General features: G+C 39.0%; 1 protein-coding gene across 2 annotated transcripts in view; it reads right to left on the bottom strand.

The window, feature by feature from the left end:
• Window positions 1–3,816: 3,816 nt before the first annotated feature.
• Window positions 3,817–24,116, bottom strand: part of stac (SH3 and cysteine rich domain) — a 37,287-nt gene continuing 16,987 nt past the window's right edge. For both annotated transcript variants that reach the window (XM_053335605.1, XM_053335606.1), the window contains 8 exons: window positions 22,202–22,283; window positions 21,905–22,011; window positions 19,596–19,677; window positions 18,393–18,460; window positions 12,974–13,071; window positions 8,849–8,900; window positions 8,031–8,168; window positions 3,817–5,315 (listed from right to left, as the gene is read on the bottom strand). In XM_053335605.1, the coding sequence (XP_053191580.1) occupies window positions 5,217–5,315; window positions 8,031–8,168; window positions 8,849–8,900; window positions 12,974–13,071; window positions 18,393–18,460; window positions 19,596–19,677; window positions 21,905–22,011; window positions 22,202–22,283 (726 nt within the window). In that variant the 3' untranslated portion in view covers window positions 3,817–5,216. The remainder of the gene's footprint in view (window positions 5,316–8,030; window positions 8,169–8,848; window positions 8,901–12,973; window positions 13,072–18,392; window positions 18,461–19,595; window positions 19,678–21,904; window positions 22,012–22,201; window positions 22,284–24,116) is intronic.

Raw genomic sequence — 24,116 nt, 5'->3', positions numbered from 1 at the left:
TAGGCCGACTATATCTAGCTGGAACTTCTCAACCTCGCGCACCAGCTCAGGCTCCTTCCCCATCAGAGAGGTGTCGTTCTACGTCCCTAGAGCTGAGGATCGGACCACCAAGGTCCCCGCCTTCGGCTGTCGCCCAGCTCACAGCATACCCGACCCCTTTGGCCCCTTCCACTGGTGGTGAGTCTGTGGGAGGAAGGTCCCATGTCGCTTCTTCGGACTGTGCCCGGCCGGGCCCCATGGGCGAAGGCCCGGCCACCAGGCGCTCGCCATCGAGCAAGAGATGATAATAAGTTGCATGATAATAGGCAGTGTAAGCACTTGTTTGCTTACAGCATGCCAAATATCAGAAAGAGGAAGACAGACAGACCACAAAGTTACCCCACCCATGTTCTGTTGCCTGGTTAACATTTTTTGAGGACATGTTCTGTTCATGTTTGTCACACACAAAGAATGTGTAGTGAAATGCAAATGTGGTCTAATATGGACTACCAAGCCCCCCATCCCAATCCCCCTTACTCTTTTGTTGTTGGTTGTATTTCAGCCATACCGTGTGCTGTTACAGGTATTCTGTTCTAATGATATGTTATGTTTGTGCTTCATAAGCCGTTATCTATGTGAGTCATGTTAAATTAAATGAAAAGGAATGTTCACCCCTTGCATGTTTGAACTTTTTTGAGAAAGCATGTTATATGAAATATAGACACTTCTTGCTTTACAATTTGACTGAGTTTTTAAAAAAAAAATGTAATATGAAAGAGGTAACCATTATCTTAATTTCAACTAATTAACAATACCAATAACATAAATGCTAAGTAATATTTACCCTTTTAAGTACTAAGTACCTCCTGTACTATTCATGAAAGTATTATCAAGTACTTTTACTGCATACTTTTGGAGTAATCTCATTACAAAGTTCCTCACATACACAAACATAAGGCATTTTCCCTTGACTTTGATGTGGAATAAAAAAACAATTTCTTCCATAAGTATTTTATGAAACCTGTACTGTTGGACTAAGTACCTACCACTGTGGAGAAACAACACAGTTAGTGAATCTTTTAGGCTAATACTGTGTCTCTGCCACAGCTCAATAAAAGCTGCTCATCTGTGCGCTTTTTCACATTGCGTTTCGACATCTGCTGCTCTACCGAACTAGTGTTCCAGAATACTTCTGATCCACACATCTAATCAGCAACCGCCAGTGAACCCGCCTGGTTTTATTGTTTATGTTTCTATACAACAAACACCATTATCATCATCATCATCAGTAATCTATCTATTTTCATTAGCCAGAGCACGAAGCGCGTGCTTGACACCGCTGTTTGTAGGACGTTGTAGTTAATAAGTGTGGACGCTCACATCATTATCTATAGTTGGGCTATTGTTCGTAGTGTGGACAGCCCTTTACATACCTATAATCATGTCCAGATCCTACCTCTCTCTTTTTTTGGGAAACTAAAAATGCAGTTAGCACACGTTCAAAGTGAAGCAATTGACACAACTGCAGCAGAAAACTTTGGTGCACTTACTGCATACTCTTTGGCTGTTGTACATTATCTGTAGGATCTACAGATAGGGACTTGTTATTTCCTTACGCACTCTAAAGTTTACAGACACACAGCCACCTTGGGCGTCATTCAGTTCATCTCTAAAGTAATCTCCTTGCAGATAGCTTCCTCTAGTCTATCACCCCCGCCCCCACCACCCCACCCCAGCAAAGCCACGCCACGCCACGCCATTTTTGTAACTATGGGTAGAAGCATGCTGCACATGAGGCTCCTTTAGCATTAAACATTTTGTTGACTGTTAGGTTGACTGGCTTTGATATATCTTCTTCCCAAAAAGAGCTTTTTTTTATATTTGTTTATGTTGTATTGTTTTTCTATGAAACATGTACACTTTACATTTCTGCAAATAAGTGTACTCCTTATACATTTCTAGAAATAAATGACTTGCAAAAACCTGAAACTTCCATCAGTCAGATAATACGAAGCACGTTTTCCACATTATTCTTGAACTACAATTTAGTTGAAAAATGTGGAAGGATTTGTGGTAATGTGATCATGTGCAGCTGAGACCACATGCACTTCAAAGGCCTATGTTCTATGTTATGTGAAGTGGCCAGTTTGAAAGTTTCAACATATCCTGCAAACAACCTGACAAAGCATGAATTCAGTGTTACTTAACCACAACTGTGGAGACAGTTTGTAGGTTTGACAGAGCTCAGATAAGCTTGAGAGCACAAAGTATTTGTACAATTCTGCCCACAATAAAAAAGCAGTTTCAAATCACATGGTGCTATAAAATGAGTTGGAAATTTCGCAAGTTAGGATTTGTCTCCAAATCCATACATCCTGAAAATCTAATATTGATGAATAAATTATTTGAATGTCAAAACATGCCATGGTTTGCATAGTGTCGGATGTCAGCAATGCAACGTCACCATGCATCACCTTGTCAGTTTTTTCACAGATATTTTGTGAATTGTTTTTCTTTTCCTTTCTGTTTTTAGTTTTCACACCATCAACTGTGTTGATGGTGTGAAAACACGTCAGTTTGTCAGTTTGTCTCAGAATGACTCGTTTCACATATTTGCTCTTCACTAGTTTAGGGGCTGTTTCGCTGGATAATAATTTTGTACATGATCCATGGTGCTGAAGATACAGAAAAATAGAAATGCATGGCAAAATAGCACATTGTCAATATTTTAGTGAACCCAACCCCCAAAAATTTCACAAATCATGTTTCCAGGGGAGCTCCACCTGAAACCTCCTCCCAAGCTCCCCCTGACCTCCCATCTACTTTCCACACTGCTACAGCCAATGATCAGATGCTGCAGTTACATTCATAAGATCAACAGAGGGTGCTGGACTCAGGTGTCTGAGACCTGCTGGTGGTGATGGCCTGGTGTGTGTCATTACACACAGACACAAAACAGGAAAATGGTGAAAAGCTGACATAGCATAGTGTCTGTGATTGTGTCAAATTCCATAGTTAGATTTTAGCCCCAACCACAGTTTAAGCATGTGAACAGCTGCTTAATGGACCTGATGAAGAGTTGGCAGTGAAACAGCCTCTCCCCATGGTGATGGTGTGCAGATTGCCTGGTCAGATGGTAAGTAGATCAAATGAGGTGGATCAGGAAGACTCAGTGAACTGTGAGGTGGACAGGGATGAGCGGGCAGCCTGTATTCACAGAAACAACAAGTTTAAAGTTTTAAAGGCTTGGGCTGCTCAGGCTGCAGACTCAGCAAGCAAAATCCATGACACAACAAAATCTTAATCTTACATTTTTAATTATAACCTTTGACATAGTTTGTGGTGTTGTTAGTGAAAAATTAGGTTAAAAACTACTGTTCATAACTTTTCAACCACTTAAAATAAAAAAATACCCTCATAAAAGATGCTGCATGTCATTGTGCGTAAGGTTTTATGTTTTGGAGATGTGTAATCTTCTCTTTTGAGTCTTTCTGCCATCAGGGTTCTCTTAATGTATTCATGATACCTTGCCTAGATATAAATATAAAGTGCAATGATCACAGTGAAGTTTGAAATCCTTGAATGATCATTGCATGTTACTGTATTCTTTATGACTTACAGAAAATTGTTCAAATTCATGGAGAGTCCAACATCAGTTTCATAAAGGACGAGGAAGTGTAGGCTGTATGCTAGACTGTGATGCAAGTGTGAAATATTATGCATAATGTATATGTTTTTAAATAACACATTTTAATAGATACCTGTTTCCTTTTTGGAACAAGACAAGAAATGCCAAAAAACCATCACACACATTTTGGTTATTGTGATAAAGAAGGAATTTTAATCATGTACGTACAGTATGTACAATATATTGTTCTTGGACATTCAATAGAGCCGAGTTTCAGTACAGAACAACCTTTTGAGAGACATACTATATCTACGATGATGGAACACCTTGTGGTAAATGCACTCCACTGCTGCTCAGAGCAGTCTGTGCAGAGAAAGAGAAAAAGCCACACAAGAGTGATCACATTTACAATTAACAGGCTAACTAGAAATGTATCATTTTCTTATCATTGTCTTACAGGCACCATCATGTGGTCACAGGGCATGTTCAGGACATCACATTAGCTTTGATCATTATAAATGATAAAACATCTCTTCTGTTTTATAGCATTGAAGCCAGGACATATTTGATAAAAACAAAACAAAAACAGAGAAAATCAAATCAATGAAGAAATCAATGAAAAAAACTACTTTTAGGACATATCTTAAAAGACACATCCAGTAGATTCTGCTGCAATGAAAACTGTTAAAGTTGTTAAATAATAAGTATTTAAAAGTTAAGTTTAAGTAATTTTGATTTGAATTGAGTATTGTATAGCATATTTTATGTGACCATCATCATTAAGTAAAATGCTGGATTGCAATTAGCAAGACACTATGAGCCAAGAGAGTAAATGTCAGATATTATCAGTGAGAATTTCTAAAGTCTTTGATTGTGTGGAATTCCTCTGAAAATACTCCCCCACATCTTTTGGTTGCACCTGATGCACTCCCCTGTTTCTCTCCCTTTATAAGAACAATATGGAAACCTTCAGGGGAGATTTGACACTCTAAAGGAAGTAAAGCAATGTTCTTACTTCATTGTATGTGCTCTTGGTTCAAATCCATTATAGTGCATCAGTTTCTGACAAGGAATTATGTCATCAAAAATAATCTGTGCTGACGACTTTGTGTTAAAAGACTCACAATGTTAAGCATAAGAAAACTATACTATCTGTAAGAGGCATGCCATTGTATGTACTGAAACCTTGAAAAATAATCTCTGTAAGAAGTGTTTGTTGCCTTTGCTTAGGCAGCTTTCAGAACAGCTTGTAGCAGAATAAAACTAAGAGGGGAAAAAAAACACACAATGGTTCTATGACTTGAAACAAATCCAGTGATAATCTAATCTCCTTGCAAACAAGAAACACCCTGTCATCTCAGCATCTCTCTATTTGCGCTGAGAGGGAGTGAGGAAGGTTCTGAGACTCTGACCTGCAAACAAAGCGGAGTCCTCACTGACAAAAGCAGCATCGTTTCTTGAAGGCAAAGCTCCAATTTCTGCTGTCTCGTAGCCATTTTGTAGGTTCAGTGTTTGTCCTCATCTGACCTCCAGGCGGCGTATCCTACATCCCCTTTCTCGCTCTCGGTTTCTTTCTGTCTATCTCTCTTCATGTCTCTGAGTGTTTCTCTCAGATGACTTCCAGAACGTCACAGGGCACAAAGCCTCTCTTCTTTCCGCTCGCCACTCTTATGAAGCCACTGTGTTCCCCCTCACTGCTCACACAAATCTGGCAAAAGAAGAGAAATGTGGAAATTAAGAGACTCTTACTGTTCTGTGTTTCTACTCTCACGCTATTGTGCAGGTTCGTCTCCTCAGTTCAAATGAAGAGAAACAGTTTTCTGAACGTCCTTTCCTATTTAAACATGACAGTCCTCAAACGTTGTTTTGTGGGTTTGGTGTGGAACAATTTGACTTGCCTGAACTCAACCCCATCCAATACCATTACGATAAACTGGAACACTGACTACAGCCAGAACTCATTTCCCAACATCAGTGCCAAACGTTACCGTCACTCTTGTAGCTGAATGCTTTTGAACCTTTGAGGCTAAAACCTTCAGGAAAACCGTCCCATAAAGGGTTAAGACATGTTGTCCTGACCACATCGGAAATGTGTTTATAGTTGTTTGCTTCTCCCGAAGGCGGAATGAAAAGCCGACTGTCACAGAGAGAGGAGGGGGACAGTGGAGACAACATATTGTTTAAATACAAGCATTTGTACAAGTTCATACCATAATTTCCCTCAGAGGGGATAACTGCTATATTTTAAGACAGCTTTCAAAGGCAGTCATAATGTTGTATTTGTTTGTTCACATGAAAAGTGTTGTAAATATCTGTGTTATAAATGAAAAATGTAAGCTAGAGTGAGAAGTTGAAACTCTGGCTCATCTCTCACCTCTGCACAGCTGGCCAGTCACTACATGAAGTGGGCGTGAAGACTTCTTGTTTCAGTAACAGAAATAGCCATGCACAGCCCCCTCTTATGTGCTGTCAGAAAGGTGTGGGGGTAGGGGGTTTATTGGTCATTTCCACTAAATTAAAAACATGTCTGAAGGAGTACTCAGCCACCTTAATGCTCAATGATATGTTAAACAATCATTTATGGGTGTCCACATAATTTTTGACCATTATAGATACTATAACGTGTTTTATTCATAATTTATAACTAGTAATATTGAAGACTAGTAATGTGATCAAACCTTGATACTAACTTTCAAACGCTGTTTCTGTTTATTAGTAATCCAGTTTTCTTATTCTTAGCTTGTCAGTCACTTGTTGAGCAATTTTAACTTCACTAACTTGTACAAAAGGTACAACAGTAAGTTTGATTTGAATGTCTTATCCCAAAATAATCAGGGTGCTTTACAGCTAGGGAAGGGGGAAAAAAAGGTTGATGATCATCAATAAGTCTAAACTGCTCCACCATTGACCCTCATAAGGGACCAGAGCACATTGTGTTTGCGTGCTTGCTCTAACGACCCAGCAATATCTTCCCCTGGGTGTGTGTGACTGGAAAAGAAAGGCAACAGGTCACGGACTGTTCTTGTGTTCAGTGGTTTCATCTCCACTGGGGGTTGCTTACTTTAAGCCTGCTCTGAGTCCGAACATACCCCGGAAAGCATTGTGGGAAAACGGGGGCCTGACTTAAGTACAGCTATTATGCCAAATTGCTGATTTAATGGTAACTTCTGAGAAAGGTCCTATGTCAGCAACTCCAGTTGGGCTTAACCTATGTGAAGGAGGGGTGCCCGAGGTTTAGATGTGACATGGCAGTTACTTGCAGGAGGGTAATAATATGACTCAAGGATAATGTGAATCTGACGTCTTTAATGACTAAGGTGTGAAACAGGTTTAACATGGGAATTTTAATGCCTGTGATAAAGGTCATTGCTTCACCAACCCATGATGACAGCAACATACTTCAGATCAAAACTGTTTTGTCTTTGTGGTTTAACAAGCAGAAACTTTTATGCTAGAGTCCATATTTAATTTCGTTCAGTGAAGTTGCAGAATTCAAAGTCACTGACAATAGAATTGTCACATGATTATTTCTAAGGTTTTCACTATCTGTCAGCAGGTGTTAAACCAGGAAGTTTGATACTTTATGACTGAGCTGACAACAGTGCTTTCAACAGTGAATGGAGCTTCACAACTAAAAGCTACAGACTCTCTCAATGATGACAATGACTCAGTGTAGTCAATCCAGTTTTAGGAGTTGGTGGTGAAAATGTATTTTTTTTTTCTATTTTATCACTGAATGGTCATAGCATTTTCATGTTCTTTACAACATGCATTCCTTTACTGTGAATGTGTTAAAATGTCTCACTTTGGTGCCCCCCAGTGGTAGTATCAAAAACTACACTGTGGCAAACAATGACCCTGGCTGTTACCACCCATCCAACTCTACACTATCTCATTTTTGAACAAACGAAAACCTGAGACATCAAAAATAACATCATAACGATATAACACATAGTGGCATCTTACAATTTGTTGTGCATCTCAATACCTAAAAAAGATGCCCAAACACCAGCTGTATAGAGGTCAATACCCAAAAATGTGTCATTCAGAATTAATCACCAATAACGAAAAGAAGAAATACTAACAGATTTGTGCTGTCTCCATACAGATATTAAAACAGACTACTCATGAATAACAAAGTGGGATCATTTAGTTCGGATATGCTTACCCAGCATATTATGTGAAATCAGCAACACCTGACAACAACAGAACTCTTAACAGTTTCTTCTCCTTTAAGGAAAGTGGGACACAAGTCACAAGGAGGGGTTACAAACAAGAACTGCGGCTGTTAATGTTGATTGACAGCGAGACAGACCAATCACTACATGTGCAAACCTCACTTAAAATGGCATGGGAACACCAGACTTTCTATTGTTTTCTTATAACTATCATCGTCATCATAAAGCTTGTGATCCTTTAGTACCTGTCCCTCCTTCAAGGTGATCTGGCCTTGTTCCTTACAACCAATGAACGTCCTGTTACACCTGAACACTTGGTCCCCAGCCCGCACCTGATGAGCAAAGGCTGCTGGGAAGAAACCGATCCTGTCCTCAATTACCCCCTAGAAAAAAAAAGAATGAACAGAAAAAGAAAATAGCTGACACATGGAAGAGCTGCACAGCACATAAGAGGATTACAACTTTATAAATGATTGGATTAAATCCTTTAAAAAACAAGTGGTGATTGGTTATAGAACAAAATTATATTCAAATATAAAGTATACCTGAAATATAGACATTAAAGATACACCGTATGTGTCATCATATACAATGCAGTTTAAGCAGGTGATAATGTTTATCTGTTGACTTGTTAAAGCGTCCATTGTACAAAGGATCAATTAGGCCAGATGTCTCTACAGGCCTCAGAGAACAACAACAGTGTTAAAATGTGTGATGAGTTTCTTCATGGTCGAATGGTCTGATGGCAGCAGGCTACCGCTCACGCAGTCACGTTTTGGCTCTTTTGTCTCCCTAATTTATCTGTCAAGCTTTTCTGTCCTGAGGTGGCCTGTTGCTTCACCCCTATAATTTATAGCTCAACTACTTCTAATTTATCAATCCATTTCTTATTTTCTGTCTTTGTAGAGAACCTGCAAAGTTACCTGCAAAATGGCCGATGAGCCAGCATGCAAACGTGATCTTTGACTTCAGCACTTTTTAAGGGGAATGGCACTCACAAAACCAGTTCATTTTTAAATAAGATCATACCATTACTTAAGTGTAACGTTGATCTCATTCTTACCTTCCACCAGTCATCATTGGAGTCGTCAGCCAGTAAGATTCTGTCTCCCACTCTGCAATGTAGAACAAAACATAGCAGAAACCACTCAGAAAGTTACATTTTTGGGGCGAAAATGAACTTTCAGCCCCTGTTTGTGGTAATAAGGTTAACACAGTTAGTGAGGAGTTATTGAGTGCCCATCTACAAGACCTCCTTTAAGGAGGAGTTTTAACATATTTGGAAATATACCCTCTTCCTATGAGTTAGAAGAGAAGATAGACAAACAAGGATACTGTATAATGTGTATAATGTGAACATAATTAGTGAGTTTTAGAGGTGCTGATACAGTAGGTGGATTTTCTTACCTTTGGACAGAGCCAGCCCTGTTTCCCCCTGTTTCCAGTCTTGTCTATGCAAAGCTAAGCTAACAGTCTCCTGGCTGTAGCTTAATATTTAAAGGACAAACATGAGAGTGGTATCAATTTTTTCTGCCAAACTTTACAGAAAGCTATTCCTTTAACACTGTAATTTAGTTGTTCATATTTACAAACAAATTTGCAATAAATCAAATTCTACCACACAATAAAACATGGGCTTTCAGGGTCTGGGTCTTTGTGGTAGTTGTCCTCTTTGCTCAGTTTGTAAAAAAGTAAGAGTGAATCTGACATCTAAAAGTTGTTATTAGAAATTCCCAGATGACAATGACAGGAGCACATGTACTGTATATTCAAGCAGAAAAGAAGGTGTTTGTTTGCCATTTTTCTCAGTTTTAAATGACATGTGATACACTTTAATCCTGTTTGTTGTGAGTACTTCTTCTTTATTCAGGGAATGCATGAATCATTGTACCCCATTGCCTCATGTGCTGTAATTACTAGCATCTGTCCAAAGCCGTCAGCTAAATTTGACCAATAAAAAATCAAAAGGAACAGCACGGTTGAGCAAAATGTTAGTTCACGTAATTTCCCTTTGTCTTCTCTCTTGTGATTCAGTTACAAAACTGGCTGTTGTTTGATCGGCATGACTCATAAAACATTGTTTATACGTGAGAACAGCACGGCATCCAACGTCTTCACATGTTGTAAGGTGATGAAGACAGAGTTTTCCATTCAGAAGAACAGGAAATTTACCATATGAGTAAAATCAAGTTAATTATGGAAATCCAGGAAAGTGAGAAAAGGGCCTAGTGAAATTGTTGGACATTATACAACGAAAAATTAACCGAACAGCGGATCCTCTGAATCTGTATTTTAAAATTGCAACATTCATTATCATTACAATCACCACATAGTTGCAAGTAATCATGTAATCAAAGCATGTGGCGGCAACTGAAACGAATCACAAACCTGATTTTCTTACTTAAAATGAAAATTGAACCTTTTGATTAGGGATTCTGTTTTCCCCTAATCTTGTGTTTTTTGTATTACTGTGTCATGTATTGATTACTGTCTGCAGCGAGACCCCGAGATAAAAAACAGAGGCTTCAATAAGACAAAAAAAAATCTCCTTTGGTGAGGTATTAGTGGACAGGGAGTCCTCCAGAAGAAGTCAATGAATTTCAAATGAAGCTTGACGATTTAAGTTTTTCTCAACCAAAGAGAGAGGAAGGACCCATGAGTGTGAGTGTTTGTGTGTGTGTGTGTGTGTGTGTGTGTGTGTATGGTGAGAAGAAAGAGGGAGAACAAGCACACTTTCATATCCTCAGAGGATTTCTGTGCAGAACCAGGAACAAATGGGTACTTAGGCTGAAGGACTGTTCATAATGAATGGTCTCTTTCTTGAGGGCCCATTTGAAAGTATGTTGTAGATGATGCACCATCAATCATGGGTAAGGCTATATTAAAAATATGTAGCCTGAGTTTCAGATTATAATGGATACAGTTACACAGGCTGGACGAATGCAACTGTGGCTGCTTTAAATTATTGTTTTCATGCACATCAGATAAAGTACAGGCTGACAGTGAAATAGTTAAACCTCCACTTGGGGGCAATGGAAAAAATACACACAATGCTTACATATAATCACCTTTTAAGTTGCTGCTTAACATTACACAGCAACATCATTAAGTATTTGGAGTTGTGTTTCTCTCCACCTGATGACTGTAAGCCCAATATTTACTTCTTGGGTTTTAGTCCCCTTCAAGTCCTGAGGGAAGTGTCTGGCTCTTTAACTGCTAAATGCTCCAGTATGTTCACCAGCTAGTTGCTAACTTTGCCCATTGGTGTTGAGTAGTGTACAGTGTGTTTTTTAGAGCTTTATCACAGAAAAAACAGCTGCTGCTGAAAGCAAACGTATGGGTGATGACCCAATTAGTGACGATACAACAAGTGTTTTCAATTACAGCCAAAACACTGATTAGGGTTTGACCACAGAAAGCAGTAGAGCAGCAGTCGTTTGCTCTTAGTGACACTTCTTTCTATAATAAATACTACATGCTACTTTATGCTCTGCATGTGTGATGTCTTTGCATTGACAACTCCTCTGTTTCCCCCTCCACTTAGGTTAAGTAAGAGCCTTGGTGTCATCCTTTACAGTTTTTTGTCATTCCAGACCCACATTAATAGTGTTACCCCTTCAGCCTACGTCCATCTTCGCAATATTAACCGCCTCTGTCCTTCCCTCACTTCCAACAGCGCTGCCATCCTGGTCCACACTAGTCACATCGCGCCTAGAGTACTGTAACTCCCTCCTCTTCGGTCTCCCCCACAAGTCCATCCATAAGCTCCAACTGGTCAAGAACTCAGCTGCTCATATTGTCTCCAGAACTCCATCCATCAATCATATCACTACAGTCTTACTGTCAAATTTCGCATAGACTTTAAAATCCTGCTCCACACTTTCAAGGCCATCCACTACCTCGCCCCCCCCATACCTCTCTGACCTCCTCCACATCAACACTCCCTCCTGGACACTCAGATCAGCCTCCTCCATCAGCCCCACTGTGCCCTCTGGTCGTCTGTCCACCATGGGGTCCAGAGCCTTCAGCCACTCTGCCCCCCGCCATCAGGAACATTAACTCATTATCCATCTTCAAACCCACCTTTTCAAACTTGCCTACTCACTAAAATTTGTCATCCACTACTGCAGATTTCCGATTTTATTGTATTTATGCATTCAGTTGCGTGCTGTCACACAGTTGTCACACTGTCATTGCTTATTGGAACACTTTTTCACAGTGGGCTTCTTTTTATGTTCTTTCTTTGTAAAGTTTAAATGTCTTGCTAGTGTTTGTAATTGAATGAGTATTATATATCGGCCAGTAAAAATTCAGCATCTAAATTTACATTTTAGTCAAAATAATATATCCCATCTTATCTGGCATCTGGCACATTGACAATGTCTCATGGGAGCTATAAAGGGACTCAAATACATTTTCCAAAAACTTTTCGTCTCTCTCAGGATGAAGTGGACCAGTGGACATGAGATTGACTGATATTTATAGACTAACACAGCACACAGGTACAATAAATTAGGCCATTTCAGAGAAATAAGTCTCTGAGGACCATTACTTAAGAAGAAGAAGTTAATTAGTTCCTTTTGTAAATACACTGTATGTCTCTCTCATGTATATTTTCACCACTGGGGCTCTGAGTACAGTGATTATATGAGCTTATACAGAAAAACACAGTCACACTAATTAACAGACAACTGGATTTCCTGGCATGAAAAAGCAGATGAATATTGACAAGGAGCAAACAGCTCTTCATCAGCAGACACTGACACATGGCATTTCATTTCCAAAAGCAAATTGAAAAGTTAATTGTGTGCATAAAGCATTTCACTGTTGATTTGCAGACCCAAATTCAAGTGTGTCTGCTGCAGGGTATAAAAGGTTTTTAAGGGTTAGGGTTAGGGTTGCAGTTGATCTGGGAATGTATGAATTAATAAGATGCAGTGGATTCATTTTGTTTTGTTCAGAAGGTTTAAACCAAACTTCACAGTGGAGTTGAGTAGTGCTTACAGGAGAAATGGGATTGCAGTGCTTGTGTCCCTGTCTCTTTGTTTAACGTGTTTTCTCTTTTACAGAAATAATGCATCAAAAAAATTCATTGCAGTCCCTGGACAGGCACTGAATAGAGTAATGGCAGTATTGTTGTAGTGTGAATTCTTAGATAGTGGCATGCATGTCAAGTTTGTGAACTAACCTCATCTCCAGGTCATGGCTATCTTGGGGAGTGAAACTGAACAAGGCCACATAGGTGTTGAGCTTGAGGACGTCTTTTTGTAGCTCGCTCTGCTCCAGCTAGACAACAAACACACACAAGGGACCACATGAACAAACAAACTTTATTTTCAAGATATCTGACAAGCACTGCCAGCGAGCCCATACAGGTAACATTTTGTAGCTGTAGAAATATTTTATGTATGTGTTATTAAAATTTGTGCAGGAATATTTTCAATAGTGAGGTTACACAAAGTTTGAGAGATGGAAACACACATTTTCGTATCTGTGCATGCAACACTGAAGTTAAAAACTACAAGTGATGAGTATGGATTTTGACCCCGTTTTTAGAGCTGAATCCTGATTGGTCAAAGGCAGAGTCAATTTGTTCAATCAGGGGGCAGTAGCTTCCATTGCATTCATCCTATTACAGGTCCTGAAAGATGGATGACAGTACAGGGCCTGCGGGTATGCATCACATGTTCTACTGATAGCACTGATTCCACACTGCAAACTTTAAATGTTTAATTAACTCTTTAGTTAGGTTTACTTGCATATGCTATGCTCAACAGTACTAAAGCTTTTGCTGACCATTGTGTGTGGATTTGAGTTCTGGTTCTGGTCTGATTCCCAAAACATTTTGAGCCATTGATTGTAATTCATGTATAATAAAATGGTAGTGAGGACTGTGTATTGATTAAGCTGTTGGGTGACACAGGTGCCAAACACTCATATTTTGTGGAACTGGTGCTGCGTTTTTCACTTGGGACAGAAATGAGGGATTTTGTACTGATCCAGGTACGGTATGGACCTATTCTTGATTCCTGTGTCGTGCCATAATATTGTGCTGGACTGCGAGCTGGTACAAGGCATTGTTCCTGTTGGGGTGCAACCTGCATTGTCACTTGATGACGTGGTTATGATCTTGGGCAACGACTTGTCTGGTAAGGCTATGCGGGCTGATGTGCCACCATCTCCTGTGATCATTTCCAAATCACTGGCATCTGGGGAGCCAGATGGGCGGTCAGACTGATCATGGGGTTTTTCCAGCCTGCACTGTGATGCATGCACAGAACCTTAAAATGTCTGATCCAGACCCGCCTATTTCGGGGTGTAGTAAAGTTATGGTGCCTGCAGAACATGTGGTTTCACTGCCTCCATCTGTTTCGAGAGAGTAATGGGTGAAGAGCCAAAGGGCTGATTCATCTGTCTGCTTTGTGGGATGAGGTTTTGTGTGATAACTGGGGACTTTTGGGGGTAAAGAAAGCTTTCTGACTGTGTCCTGCGCTACTTTACTGTAAGTCTCAGTTGAAATGTGATGTCTCCGAATATGTCAAGACATGCCATACATGCCAAGTCACTAGGAAACTGAGTCAGGTCATCAAGCCTGCTCCTTTTTTTCCAATTTCAGTTGTTAGCCAGCTATTTGAGCATTTGTGCAAATATGTGACAAAAGTGGGAAAGATTAAAGGCAGAAATAGAAAGGTAACAAATACCAAGGGATGTTCAACAGTTCTATATGTGCCATTGACTGCTGCCAATTAAGTTCCTATGAGCAAATCATTTCCCTTGGCATGTCACAGTTTGGTTAATGCACTTTTTGCCCACAGTTACATCCTCTGTTTGTCTCAGAGAGACTCCCTGACACACTGACTCCCTGATGGTTGAGGTCTGTGACATGACTTTGGTTTGCTGTGCAATCACCTGTCTGTCTACTTTGTCTCTGCAGGTGATCGTTAGTGCAACCTGGAACACCTGAGGGCCCACAGTGTATCCAGGTTATTTTAGCCTGGCTTCAACAGACAGCTCTCTCCCTGACACTGCCTTGCTGCTACACCCCTCTTTTCCCTCTTGTTCAGATGCGCACAAAATATTTCTACAGCTACAAAACTATATGATATTCACAAGCCATTTCACAAGCTCAAAATGACCCTTTTTTGATTTCATACTAGGGCGCAGTTTGACACGGCAGCACAATGCAGGCCAACTATTCATGAGCAAAATTGAGGAGTAACCAACAGCAATAAAAGCAGGCTTACTAGGCTACAGGTTCTGTAAATGCTATCAATTGCTGACATTTCCTTTATATGATTGGTCTGAAATTCACAAGATTTCCTGGAATAATCTCTCAATATTTTATACGCTGAGCTTTTCTTGTTCTTTGTCAATGTGTTTTAACATAGCGTTTCAGGTAAGTACACTAAAATGCGGTTTTTAAATGCATAAAAATGAATGTGGGGTGTCAAATTTACTCGATCAAATAAAGTATTGTTGATAAAAAACCATTTGATTCCTATCATATTTTGATTGGAAGTGTCATTATGGAGTGTTATTCAGCGTAACTGATTCTTGCTGCTGAGTAATGCATCCCCAATTTTTTCAGCTTAGATTATTATTGGATGTATGAGATTCAGCCAATACAGCCCAATTTATGTGTTGGTAAAACCATTACACTTCTGAAAGATAAGCATTTTTTATTTTTGTGTTTGCCTGTAGGAGAGATTTGAACTGGTATTTAGTTTGAAGAGATGCAATTGGATTATTTGGAAAATTGCTATATGTGCTGTCATGACTCAGCTTTAAATAATTTGGAACCAGGTTATTGCAGTTATTATGCAGTGTTATTTGTATGGATTCACAAAATGCCCACGTTGCGTCATGAACACTTTAATGCTGTTGGTACACTAGCATTGCACCAAAATACTGTGTTATCGCTGGTATGTTACTTTGGAAGTACAGGGGGCGATAATTGCTTTTCGCCTAGAATAGCAGAACAGCATGCACCAGTCTTGCTGACTAGTTAAATGAAGTTCCTAAATAAACAATATGACAGCATGTTTCATATTGTCCCTTTTCCTGTAGTTCTGTCTTGATATAGTCTATTGGCATCCATACAAGCAAGACAAGCCCTTGTTTACAGAACACTGATAGACTAAGCTGCTAAAGTTGTTCTGCAATCTGTTACTTTTAATACAGCATCAACATGAGTGGGAGAAACAAGATTAGCCAGTCAGGTTTTCATGAACGCTCAGGAAGTTAAAACAGGACAGGGTTGTGGGTGGAGAGGAAGTTGCTGGAGAAGTGTTAGCACAGTTAGCAGGGAAATGCGTCACTAGCACTGGCACTCTTTGCACCTGCTCCGAAAACTCATGGGAATCTTCCTGTTTCATCACCAATACCTTGAGTCTGAACCTTGCCTTCTGTGTTCCTGAAATCCTTCCAAATGATAACTTCTCCTGCTTCTGCATGGTGCCTGGAGTGAAAGTGTGCTAAATGATATATGACGACTTCTAAAATACACTAATAGCTTTTTTTTGTGAGACAGTGGGAGAATTTGGCTCTTTTGTTTTTTTGTGGCATTGTACAGTAATGAAAGTGAAGTGTTTCTGGTCGTTTGTGGCTCCCAAAGTGTTACCCACGTGGACAGGCAATGTGGCTGATGGATGAGTTCAGTTAACAGCACCACAAGGCAAACTGGCTCTGTGGCCTATGGGTGAAGACAACAACATCAAGCAGTGGCAATCCATTACAGCTAACTAAGAGCTGTTCACGGGCCTTGAGAGGCTCTCAACACTGTGGGAGTCGGGAACAGTGAATGAGAGGTTGGGCAGACCAAGATAACAGCCTACTTTCTAAGTCAGTCATTGGTAAAGAAAGCAATATATGAAGAGAATGAATAATGTGCTAAAGGAAAAGTGTAAAAAAAAAGGAAGCGCACTATAAGTCTACTTTGGCACAGAATCGCCTTATGTAGTTGATATGGCAAATGTGTTAGCAAACAGTAGCCTATTTTCACATCTAGCAAACACAGCACAACGTTAGCTTTCATTTAGAGATGTCTTTGTCTAATATTCACCAATTCTCTACCAACTCTTGAGGGAAGTATTTGGCTCTTTAGCGGCTAAATGCTCACTGTGGTCACCAGCTAGTCACTAAGTTTGTCTGCTGTGCAGTGCTTGGCAGCATACAGTGCGTTCATTTACATGTACCAGTTTGGCAGACAATGCAAAACAAGCTTCTTTTTTTGTTGTTGCTGAAAACAGCTGTAAGCAGAGAGAGTGAACCAAAAAAGTAGAGTTGCAAGCCAAAACACTGAGCTAAAATATGCTAAAATAAGCTAAGCTAAGACCTGCAGAGTCAGGTGATAATTTCAATACATCACTCTTTTGACATATGCAGTAATTTGATCAATTAAAGAAAGAAAAAAGGGATTAGTGCAGCTATAAGAGGTCATTTACAATACTTTTACTCCAAAAAAAATGTTTGGTACACTGGAAACATTTAACTCCCTATACAGGAGAATCCAGGAAAAAAGAAATCCCAGTTTCAGCCAGATGATACTGTCAATTGATCTCGAGGAGTTTAACACTAAACCTGAAAAGTGTGAACAGATGGCGATCCTGTGTGTGATTGCGTCTGTTCCCATTTGTGCATGCAAATCTCTCATCTCCAATTGAAGGCTCCTTCTCTGGTGAAGAAGCAGTTTTCAAGCGTTTTTGTCTGCTCATTACCCCGCAGAGTCTCCATCTGTCTGTCCGCCAGCCTGAGTTAATGGACCTGTCGCTTGACAGACAAACGGCCCGCTGCCAGCTGTGCTCAGTCCAGCCTGATAACACCGCACAATGTACTTCAAGTCTCTTCCCCGAAATGGATTGCTAGGCTGCTAGATTGTATTGCGGAGGAGAGGTGTGTGTGGGTGTGTGTGTGTGTGTGTGTGTGTGTGTGTGTGTGTGTGTGTGTTTTCCTTGTATGGTTATTTATTCATTTTTGTGTTTGTCCAAGTATCTGCGGTTCTTTTTCCACTGTTGACGACAGAGATAAACATGTAAAACTAAAAAAGTAAACAGGATGGATGGCTGCACATTGAAAATATGTACAAAGAACATTGATACTGAAAGCTCCTCTCCCACAAATCCCACCATGGAAGTTGAAAAGAACAGTTTTGAAATCTGCCCATGAAATATTCATGGTTACTCTACAGGGGGGCGATAAGATATTCACAAAGATCTAACCTTTTTCTATCTCTGGCATGAATTTTGCAGTATCAGAACTGAGCCTACACTGTAGGGAATACATACAACAGCACAGACCCCAGAGCTGCAGACTCAAACGTTGAGGTCAAGGCCCGTCCATATCAGCGCAGGCCAGTGGACGTGTCAGCTCGGGTTTGATTTGTTACAGCAAAGGAAGAGAAGTTTTCCCTCCAAGTCCTGGGAAATTCAGCAGTGACGATGGAAGCGGGGGGCCAGGAGCAGAATTTTTAATGGACGCATAACAGACTGGCTGGGTATCAATTCTCAGACTAACCACACAGAGTTCATGTGATGGTCAGTGAACAAAGTCAGACTCACACACATAGAACAATTTGATGGATTATGTCTCCAAATGTTTGAGTTTCTCACCGGGGAATCGTCAGGTTTTCTCTCCGGCTGGTGGTAGTGCTCCATCCCGTTCTCCAGAACTGTGAAAACTAAAAAACAAACAATCACAAAATTAAATCAAATAATTCACATCATGAGAATAAAAGCTACAAGAGTGTTAAAGTGTTTTACACAACAAAAAAAGGACAAGTTTTAGAACATACAGGGGCAAAATAATCGAAATTCAGTCCTGGCGATGGCACTAATGGGATGGTCATGGTCTTGTTCAAGAAATAAAATGGTCTCTCTCCTTAAGGGATGAATGTGCTGAGTAAATTTCATGACAATCATCTTGTTCGATTATGAGATATAAATATTGACTTAGTAGTAGTAGTTACCTTTATTTATACTCGAGAGATCATTGAGAATTGACCCTCATTTACAATGACAGAAAAGGAAAATAATAACAGTAGAAAAAAACAGTTATAAAAAACTGTAGATGTTTGGACGTTTAAGATGAAATTTCTAAAATGTCCAAAAGTGTGTTTATTTAAACTTGATGGTGGTCACTAAATATATGAAGGTTTATCATTTAGTGTCCTTAAATATCTGTACCAAAAGGCAAGTTTCCAAGATAGTGTCATGGCCTATAAATGTTTGGCTTTTTTCAGTAACCCATGCACTATCAAGAGATTAGAGCAGTTTTGTGGCTGACACGTGGCACAGTAATTTATTCTTTTGCTGGGCCTGCTCCCATTATCTGAAGGAAATTGTTCAGCAGCATTGTAGCTGTGCTTCAAGTGGCATTTTTCCTTCAAATACCAAGGACTAGACTCCACCATTCTCCTCATATCTTTAGCTTCACTGCTTGGAGTGAATGCTTCAGATTGTTGAGGGTCAATGCTTTGCCCTTCACTGTTGAAACTATTGTGCAGCTGAAAACCCCAAGCCACTACATCAAGAGCTACACACAATGTAGTACAGGAAAAAGAAGACGTTTAAACATTTCTTGTAGATTTATCAGTAAGACATTCGACAGCTAGGTCACAGTGAAAATAACAAAAACAGCAAGATCAGCTCAGTGGAAAACAGTGAAGAACTTTATGTGATGGTTCATAGGAGGAGAATTCGATGTTGCAACCCTCTCAGACTCACTTGTGGGAAAAGCAATTGCAGTGTGTTTTTCCCTGTGTCACTACATGGCTTTGATCCAGATGCACACAGTGTACTGCGATGGATACTCACCATCATCGCTGTGTTTTCTCGACAGCTCCTGCCTACTGCTGTGAGCCACCACTTCCTCTGGAACCTTATCCAAGTCACTGGTCTGCAAATATTAGATATGTTAGATACAAAAGATTTGTAGGTGGATAGGTAGGTAGGTAGGTAGGTAGATAGCACAAAACTAGATAAGAGACAGACTAACAGTAAGACAGATACAGTATACAGACAGACAGACAGACAGATAATTTGGATATATTCTGGGAAATGGATACCATTCAAAGATGGCGCCTATTCAGTGGAATGTAAATTACTCGTCTGGCACAGGAGCCAAAAAAAGTTTCTAGCTTCTGCTGTATGCAGCTCTCTAAACCATGTTAAGAAAAAAGATTGATCGCGCATAACTGGCTAAAAAACATCCCCTTTTACAGGCTATCCAGATACAGACAGAGAAATAGATATATATATATAGTATACTGTAGGGCATGATGGGGGAAGACCCACTTGTAACTAAGCCTCTGCACAACAAATACCAGTAAAGTTGGTCTGTGTTACCTACATTCAGACAAAGCTAACCCATTTGTAAATGTCTGTGTAAAATTCTGCACAGTAACTGAATTTAAGGTGACTTGATCTCATTTTTCTTTGGTTTTTAATGGTTTAATTGGTGTTTTATCAAAGTCAAACACAGAAAGCTATTCTGGTAACCTCATTAGGAGATTCATGCAAGGAATTATTCTTTGGTTTGGAGCAAAAAATATAAAATAGATTTTTATAATAATTATAAAAAGGCTTTAAAAAATTCACTGACATCTTGCCCCACCCCCATATTTTTCAGTGTTGTCAAATGTTTATTGATTTAAACAATTAAAATTGAAAGACAAAATTACCAAGAAAAACTAAGACATTATATTATAATAAAAGGACATAAGATCAACTCATCCTCTAATGATGCTATTAGCTTAGCAAAACCTAACTGCAATTAGCATTCAGATAATAAAATATGATCAGTAAAGAATATAACTACAATCTACAGTAAAGTCACTGAACCTTCTTCAAACTCTTCAAATGTGGAAATGTTGACAAAATTGAAAAAAAACAACAATTTTTTATTTTGCTTTAAGGCTTAAACCCTCTAAAGCTAGCCATAATTAAAATTGCCAACTGAAATTAAACTTTTAAAAAATATGTTATTTTACTCAATGTGATAAAGAAATCAATAAAAGCATGCTCTTGATGAGATACCTACAGCTTAGCCAGACACTATAAGAAGACATCCACTTTCACGAACTAACCGGCTATTTGCAGAAATCTGTGGTGTAGCAAACAAGTCTACATTTGGAAACTATTATCATAACCCCTGTTGAGATCACAATGTGTCTGTAAGCCTCCACTGACACACACATTCATTCACTAACAGCTGCACAGGACAGGACAGGATGGCCCGAGCCCAACAGCTTTCAGATGTCATCATACAGAGGCTCGTGTCTAGACTGTACGTACAGTTTAGCTTACATTAAAAGTGATAAGCTATGAAAAGCAGATTTCACTGTGCACCACACAAAGTGATGGGGAGGAGGAGACTGGAGAGTGTAGCTCTACAATCAGTCCAGTCCATCTTCAGAGCTGTAACATGAGCGTTTGCACTGACATCTCCCTTCATGACTGCCTGGACCAGACTGCCTTTATTGGTAGTGTTTATGGCTCTGCAGTGGCAGTATCTATTTAGACCATCAGTTATGCTAAGTCTGTGGCTGTGAGACAAAATATAGCAAGTATATTATCTGAAGTGAAACATGATGATTTGATGGTAGTCGGTAATATTCCTGTATGTACATTATAGGTTAACAAAGTAAGATTAAAAACAACCAGCCACATGTATTAACAACTATGATAAGTATAATGTGTTAACAGGATACCAAAACTAGTCACATGAATCCTGACAACATGAATATCTGTACCTATAATTTCATGGCAGACCATCAAGTAGTTATTGAGATGTTTCACTTAAAACCACAAATGTCAACCTCATGGTGGTGCTATGATATGGATGCCCAAAAAGTGACAGGGCAAATTAAATAAATAACCATTTGAATGAATGTGTTGATAAATAAAGATGATAATAAATAAATGTGGATCAATTATAAAAGTGGATTTATTTTTAATTATTTATTTATTTATTTATTGCCTCCATACCCTAAAAGGAAAATCATGGACTCACCAAACTCATTAGGATTTATGTTCTGAAACCATTAACGTTTATACAAAATGTTGAGATATCTTGTTGCTAAAAACCAAACACTACCTGACATGATAAATCATTTTGTTCTTACCGAGTTTCTGTGTGGAGACTCTGAGCCACTGGCCCTCTTGGCTTTTTGCGCCAGTGACGTCCCAAACCTCAAGGCCTCATACACAGGGTCCACCTTATTGCCACATGCTTTAGAGGAGAATAATGCAAAATAACACTGTTAAGCTTTTATAATAGCCAGGTTTTGAGATACAATACTATAAAACCTGTACGTAAATCGAATAAAACAAGTAGAAAAATTAAATGAGTTGGTTGGTTTTTGCTTCGGAGCATCCCAGCTCACATAATTTACATTATCATGGAGATTTGAGCTGCTCACCGATGGGCATGACTTCTTTGATGCAGCCATACTGTTCCTGGATCAGTAATGGGGAGCTGTAGTACCGCCGAAAGCCTTTTGGCTGCAGAGAGAAAGACAAAGAGGGAAAAAGAGAGAGAGAGGACAGACATTAGAGACAAATCAATATGCAGCACTGCACGCAACACAGCACCCTGACACTAAAATACTACACATAACTGTATTTGATCTGACATCCTAAACACAACTGACTTTGCAGAGATAAGGTTTGTCATTCTGAATGTGGGATGTTGCTATTTGGACAAATCACAACATGCTAATACATATTTCACCCAGCTAATAAAACAAATCTTCCCCAGACAGAAAATATACAATAACAATTGCACATTTTCGGTAGTAAAACAGGCTAATGTACACATTTGTATTAAGTATGAATGTGCACAGTTCCTATTTTAATGGTGGAATGATCAATTAGCTGTATGAATGAACCATTTCTGAAGAAAAGGAGAAATCTTTAGATTTATAATAATAAGCCAATTAAAAAAAGAAAGATATAATTTAAAATGATAAATGATAAAAATGAATAATTATCCTTGCAAGTCATTAAGAAACCACATATTAATGCTAAACTACTAAATACAAATAATGTATTTACACAAATTATTAATACAATTGTTAATGTATCTGCTATAAATCATAAAAAGCAAATATTAATAAATAATAGGCAAATTAATAATACATAGCAACTTGTAAATAATAACTTGATATAGAATTTTAAATAGTATGACTAGTTTTTCAGCGTAGCATTAGTAAGGAAAATAATGTAGGTATATTATGATCCCCTCTGAACCACATTTATTAACACTGCAAATGCCACTATTGAAATGTATTTATTAGGAATAATCCCTTGAGATGTATCATCTCGTTTTGAGGGGGTCCTTAACAACAACATATAAACATTTAACAAGAATATTGACACAACAAGTAAACAATACCTTCATCAAAACAAACAGAATACATTAAAGATGATTAATACATAAGTTATACAAGTGAAATGTATACTGAAAAATGCCACTTGGGCCACATAAGAGAAGTTCCTAGTGAGCAGTGAAGTGTAATAATAAAACAATTTGTTGACAAAAAATTGTTTACCAGGCCCACATACTGTACAAATGCAGTGGACTTACAGTGTAATGAGTGACCAGTCAAATATTAAATGCTGGCACCATGCATAATGCAGTGTAATGCCAGAACAACCAATGTACTGCCAAAAAGGTGAAGATATGTAAAACAATAGCAACAGAGTTAGAGTGTAAGAGATGTAGTGAGAGGGTGAAGTGGAGCACAGATGATGAAGAGGCTGTTGATCTTTACAAAATGACGTCAGACAGTCACTCAATACTCGCTCTACCCAGAGGCCGAGGCACAACTATAGTTCAACTCAATTTAAGTTACTTTTAGCAGGTTATTATTTGAATGAAAAAATATGAATTACAGCTTTAAATCATGCACAACCATCCTAAATGAATATGGATTGGACTAATGACTTCCCAACATGCAGAAGTTGGAAATATGACTGAGAAGAAACTGTAGCTGTGCCAGGCAGCCGACAGGAAAACCTGAACCTAAGTCTTAATTCATCTGCCTGTCATGTCTTCCTCTCATCCCCCAAGACCTTGAAACATTTATCAGTTATCTATCCATTACCTGTCTGACTCCCATCCAATCAATACTCCTCCATCAGTTTTCAATCATTCTTAAGTATAGAAAAAAGACTGAGATTGAAATCCCTGCAGACAGTCTGTCATACAGCACACCGGGTAATGATTGATGTATGTTTTTTCAGTTTCTGCGTTTTCTTCCTGTTGTTGATTTCTGGAAAAACTCTTAGAACATTTTTTTGACTATATTCATCTTCCTTGATTACAGATTATAT

This window comes from Scomber japonicus, chromosome 16, assembly GCF_027409825.1.
Source record: "Scomber japonicus isolate fScoJap1 chromosome 16, fScoJap1.pri, whole genome shotgun sequence".
Lineage (NCBI taxonomy): Eukaryota > Metazoa > Chordata > Actinopteri > Scombriformes > Scombridae > Scomber > Scomber japonicus.
This window is presented reverse-complemented; position numbering and strand designations above follow the sequence as displayed.